The sequence below is a fragment of the Perca flavescens genome, chromosome 3 (assembly GCF_004354835.1).
Source record: "Perca flavescens isolate YP-PL-M2 chromosome 3, PFLA_1.0, whole genome shotgun sequence".
Classification (NCBI taxonomy): domain Eukaryota; kingdom Metazoa; phylum Chordata; class Actinopteri; order Perciformes; family Percidae; genus Perca; species Perca flavescens.
Window position 1 is genome coordinate 40,702,632 of NC_041333.1, and position 6,033 is coordinate 40,708,664.

The 6,033-nt window shown below is 41.0% G+C and overlaps 1 protein-coding gene across 1 annotated transcript; it reads left to right on the forward strand.

Moving 5' to 3' along the window:
* The first annotated feature begins 789 nt into the window (after positions 1-789).
* sst1.2 (somatostatin 1, tandem duplicate 2) lies at positions 790-4,545 on the forward strand. The gene is made up of 4 exons (XM_028574491.1): positions 790-826; positions 924-1,102; positions 2,886-3,114; positions 4,459-4,545. Exons 2-3 carry the CDS (start codon positions 926-928, stop codon positions 3,090-3,092), a joined length of 384 nt encoding a protein of 127 aa, XP_028430292.1. The 5' UTR covers positions 790-826; positions 924-925; the 3' UTR covers positions 3,093-3,114; positions 4,459-4,545.
* The last annotated feature ends 1,488 nt before the right edge of the window (positions 4,546-6,033 follow it).

Sequence of the window (6,033 nt, forward strand, 5' to 3'; positions counted from 1 at the left end):
TTTGACATAGGGGTGGACTGACTTATGCCCCCTGTATTTTAAGGAAGAACAATTATTTATTTACGATACATTATTCATTCACAAAGAAAATTGGTGTCCTTAAAGGTTGGATGTTTCCTCATTTTTCTAATTAAGGCATTAAGGTCAATTTCCAAAAGATGATTTTTTTTATTCCTCTTTTTAGTCAACTCCAGCATGGGTTCATGAACTCATGAGCACCGCTGTATATCTGTATATCTGTATTACTGTAGAACTTTTCCCCCCAAAGTATTTTCGTGATTTCATCAGTTTTGGGATTCCCTGATGTCACATCCACTCCGTCTCTCCTCTGCAGACCATTAGAAACTAATAGAAAGTGCTTTCCTACAGTATGAAAAAGAAGCACGAGTCGTGTTTGTTCTGACTAAATGGTGAGTGGGCGACTCTCTGCGGCTGCCTCTTTGTTAAATGGAGATATCAGCAAGTGTTAATGAAGTCTGCTAATCCTCTGAACGCTCCGTTAATTCCCCCTCCTCTTCAGACGGACATTCTGCCGTTGTATTTGCAGTAGAAGAGCGCCGGCGGCTGCGGAGTGCTGCTGCTGCTGATAGGTTTATTGTTTTATTGTTCAGAGTCCCATTTAAAGTCAATAAGCACTAATGGTCGTTTGTTTAACTTGGATGTCAGCGTTCCTTCATCGCCTCGCACCCGGCCGGCTGTCAATCAAAACACGCCGCGTCACGGGGAGGAGCTTCGGGCTACAAAAGAGCTACACACCGAGGATCAGGACCAAAGACAAGCCCAGAAGCAGAACCAGGACCAGCAGAAGATACCAGACCAGCAGACAGTAGGAAGTTTATTTTCGTCTTACGTTTGGTTTTTCTCGGTCCCACTCCTTGCTTTGTTTCTGATGTTTCCTTCCTGATCTTTTTTTGTTGTTGCAGGTATGCAGTACATCCGTTGTCCCGCCATCTTGCTTCTCGTGGCATTGGTCCTGTGCGGTCCAGCCGTTTCCTCACAGCCCGACAGAGACCAGGACCAGTACCAGAACCAGGACCTGGAGCTGGAGCTGCTGCACCACAGGCTGCTGCAACGAGCTCGCAGCGCCGGACTTCTGTCACAAGTGAGAGAGCCAAAAAACCATCACAGCGCTTCATTTCTACATGAAAACAATAGCCAGGTTTTGGTCTGACTCTCTTAAAGCTCGCCGACTTTGCTAAGATGCTACAAACCCCCCCAAATATCCTCCGATACAATTGTTATTGCTCGGATTTCAACCGTGAAGAGTTCTGACTTTCAACCGTTTCTTTGATTTGGAGGGGCTTTAATTCAAGTGTAAAGAAGTTTTAAGTTAAAAGCTAGAATTTGTTGGTTACATGTGACGGTAACAGGATAGGCCTAATGCTAAATGCTAAAGAAGAGTAGCACAGTAAAAGAAAAGTCTTAAAAGGCAGCAATATGACTTGGCAATGTCAGTTATGCAGAAATATCAATCGAAAGGTTGCCTAAATTAGCTAACATTAGCCACCCTCAGCTATCGGTCATACCAGAACAATATTTAGGTTTCTAGTGGCGGCGCCCTGTAGTGGTCATAGTAGTTCTGATGGGAGCAAAGCAGGAAGTAAGGTGAGGAAGTATAAGAGCTCCAAATGTCCTGGTAATGAATTCACAAATCCTACTATGGCCACGCCAAGACCCGCCCTTCAATAGCATTTATTGGCCAGGCGTTCATACTTCTGCAAAGTAACGTAACCCCATTGGTACAGGTCCTATCCCCTGACCAATCGGCTCTCCTAACCCCAACCATTCATAATTTGCATCCTGGTAAGGAGGTGGATGGGTCAAACAAACACAGGACTTTCACCCAGGAGACCAGAGTTCATGTCCCGTTTGAACAGAAAAGGAAACAGAGTTTTTTTTTACTTTAGGGAATAAACGGAGCTACGTCACGTTCTGCGTCACGTGGTCACCTTCAGGAAGTGAAGTCACGTCTGATATGAACCCAGACCTCCATCTTTTTATCAACTTAACTCAGTAGTTTTGGTGCCTAAACCTAACCAAACTGGGACTGTTTCACAACGTTAACCCCGTGTTTAAACGCAAGAGTTAGACACAGCTCCGGTCGGGAGAATCGGTGGCTTCTGTTTATTATTTTTAAAGTTTTGATTCACCTTGAAGGTAAGCGTCCGTTTACAACAGAATTGTAAGATATATTTGCATTTGTCTGTGAATAACATGTTGCTTATTGTGTTTCATCCTTTTCCTATTTAACTGCATGTTGTGTTTTATCCTTGTTCCTTGATGTAAAGCACACAAATCCTGCTGGTTGGCTGGTTGATTGATAATGAAAATGTAAATCAGAAAGTGAGGAGAAAAACCGGACATGGACACTAAAAATATAATTGTGGATACAGACCAAATGTTCGGCCGTCACACAGCAATAGCCGGCTGCGGTTCAGCAGGGTCATAACTTCATTCATCGTCACTAATCATGTATGTCCGCCACCTGCAGGCTCTCTCACAACAGGCGGTCCGTAATAATCATTTGTTGCTCATTCAAGCTCAAACAACAACATAAGATTTGCATCTTGGCTGTGTCTCTGCCTCCTCCCGTTTCAGGATGAATCTTTGAATGTTTTTAAGATGTTCATTAAATGTCTCCAATGACTGGGACACAGACTCAGGAAGCTGATCAACAGTCTCTCTTTGATATTATATATATATAGATTTATATATTTGGCTGCAAACCAAAACTCACAAACAGCAGCTGACAATCTTACAATCAAAACCCTCATCTGCTAAAGAAGATCTTGTGAAATAATGAAAAAGCTACAAAGTATTTTATAGTTCAGGCAGGACTCAGACTTCTCTAACAAACTGTCAAAAAATGTACCGTTGTTTTTCAGGAGTGGAGTAAACGTGCGTTGGAGGATCTGCTCGCTCAGATGGGTCTGCCAGAGGCCGACACCCAGCGGGAGGCTCAGGTTGTATCCATGGAAAAAGGAGAAAAGGTGAACCTGGAGCGGTCCGTTGACCCCCCCAACAACCTGCCCCCCCGCGAACGCAAAGCTGGCTGCAAGAACTTCTACTGGAAGGGCTTCACTTCCTGTTAATTCCCATTTAAAGGTGCAGTAGGTAAGCCTTATAAAACTAAGAAATAACTTTCTGTCATATTTGCTGAAACTGACCCTATGTTCCAGTAGAACTACATGAAGCAGATCATTTAAAATATATCCAGCTCCTCTGGCACCACCTACAACCTGTAGTGAGATTTGTAAAAATCCACAGCTCCCTGTTCAGATGCACCAATCAGGGCCAGAAGGGGTGTCTAACTGCATGTCAATCACTGCTCATGACACATTCATTCTCCCTTGTGGGGGGAGGGACTGAGAAGTTGTCGATGTGAACTTGAATTTGGCTAAGTCCTGGATCTTCACAATCCTACTTACAGCACCTTTAATGGGTGGTCCAAGTTTCAGAGATTTTAAGTCGTTCTTTGACTTTGGTGTGTTCACCAGCTCTCAAGTCGGAAAGTTGATTGTAACCATAACAACAAATTGAATGGCAGGAAGACGTGCAACAATAGTTTTAACCGTTAACGTCAGTGGCTGTTCACAGAGTGAGTTAGATTAGAATTTAACACAACTATCAAGTCAGATTTAACGCTATCTGACTTGTTAGTCAATGTTAAATGCTAATAAATGCTAAAATATTGCTTCAGCTAATGTAGCTGACTTGTTATTAAGGATTAAATACTATACTTATGTTAATAAATAACTTTTCTAACTAACTCTTTATGGACAACAACAAACAGTAACACCAAATTAAAACTTGTATTCAAGCAAAACATGTATATTAAATACATGAATAAATATAAAGTTTTAATGAATAATCTAGTTTTGCTGCCATATTGATGACACATGTGACGTCAAGCCAAAAAATCGGCCACCAAAAACTCTCCCGAGTTTCCAAAGTGTTCCGACTTCAGCATTCTGCATTCACACACATTCTCCAACTCAGAAACTGATTTTTTCTGATTTGATTGTATGCTGATGACGTTACTGTTTATATGAATATCACAGCATGTATTTCAGAGCATCAAATATGCACACGACGGACATTTTATTTAACACAATAGTCTAGGTTCCTGTTTATGGACAACAACTAAAGGTATTATCAGATTCAGAATTACATTTGAGCAAAAAGTTGACAAAATACGTGAACTAATTAAATGTTTTGCCGCCATGTTGATGACGCATATGAAGTCAGCAAGTCGGGCACCAAAATGTTTCTCAGTTGTTGTTTTGACTTCAGCATGCATTCACATGCATTTCCAACTCAAAAACTGTTTTTTCGATTTGTCTTGACACCACATAATCACAGCATTAGCCCCGCACGGGTGCCTAAATACCCTGAATTCATGTTTAAGCCCTTGGAACTTGCATCGTGTCTCACATGTCCTTGTTGTTTTGTTCCCAGCTGACCAACCGACCAATCCCAGATCACCTGGACTTCTCCTGAGCGACTGCACGGACCAATCAGCAGCTGTCCAGCTGCAGTGTACCTGAATAATTAATGTAATTATCAATTAAAAAAAAAGATAAATCAGTCAAGTGTGTGGCTCTGTCTCCTGTCTGTCCAGAGTTTCATTACAATCCTATTTAATGAAGGGTGTTTTACAATGATAAAAGTACTGTTTATTTACATGGAGTCAAACCCACCAGACTCCATGTAAATAATCAGGATGTAAAAAACACTTTATTCAAAGTTGACAGAAACAAAATAAAACTATCAAAAGCTGTTTTTGTTCGTCTTACCACTGTTCCAACAATCACCACTCTGGTTTGAAATAAACCCTTAATTCACCCATTTACATGTGGAAATATGCTGGCTCTATACATGCTAAAAGTACTGATTATTTACATGGAGTCTGGTGGAAATATGCTGGCTCTATACACGCTAAAAGTCCTGATTATTTACATGGAGTCTGGTGGAGATATGCTGGCTCTATACACGCTAAAAGTCCTGATTATTTACATGGAGTCTGGTGGAGATATGCTGGCTCTATACACGCTAAAAGTCCTGATTATTTACATGGAGTCTGGTGGAGATATGCTGGCTCTATACACGCTAAAAGTCCTGATTATTTACATGGAGTCTGGTGGAGATATGCTGGCTCTATACACGCTAAAAGTCCTGATTATTTACATGGAGTCTGGTGGAGATATGCTGGCTCTATACACGCTAAAAGTCCTGATTATTTACATGGAGTCTGGTGGAGATATGCTGGCTCTATACATGCTAAAAGTCCTGATTATTTACATGGAGTCTGGTGGAGATATGCTGGCTCTATACATGCTAAAAGTCCTGATTATTTACATGGAGTCTGGTGGAGATATGCTGGCTCTATACATGCTAAAAGTCCTGATTATTTACATGGAGTCTGGTGGAGATATGCTGGCTCTATACACACTAAAAGTACTGATTATTTACATGGAGTCTGGTGGAGATATGCTGGCTCTATACACACTAAAAGTCCTGATTATTTACATGGAGTCTGGTGGAGATATGCTGGCTCTGTACATGCTAAAAGTACTGATTATTTACATGGAGTCTGGTGTAGTTTGGTGATTGTGATTTCGGGGCTGTTTCATGTTAAACTAAAAGGATCTTACTCTTTAACTAAAAGGTCTATCTCTGCAGGGATCCTTTCCATAATGCTGTCAGACACTAAGAATAATAACCTGAGTCTGTCAGCGGCAAAAACAGAACTTTTAGTGGACACTAATTGATGCTGAACATTAATGCTGTAGGGTTACATTGCAAAACGGTTCACGGCTGCCGCTTACAGCTTTCTCGCTCAATACTGGACCAATTTCAGAGTTTTGTTCACAATATAAGAAATCTAATGTATCAATACATGTGCAGAAATTCAGTCTCAGAAAACAGAATTATATACAAGAATGAAGTCATTATATTATGAATTATACATCACTTAACTGTAGACACAAAAACATGAAAAAATAGGGTCCGGGTTAAAAAATAAACGCAGAT

Bases quoted from the DNA above. Each gene is read 5' to 3' on its own strand.
- sst1.2 (XM_028574491.1), top strand. From the start codon at position 926: ATGCAGTACATCCGTTGTCCCGCCATCTTGCTTCTCGTGGCATTGGTC. The intron at 1,103-2,885 runs GTGAGAGAGCCA...GTTGTTTTTCAG, and splicing joins GCGCCGGACTTCTGTCACAA to GAGTGGAGTAAACGTGCGTT.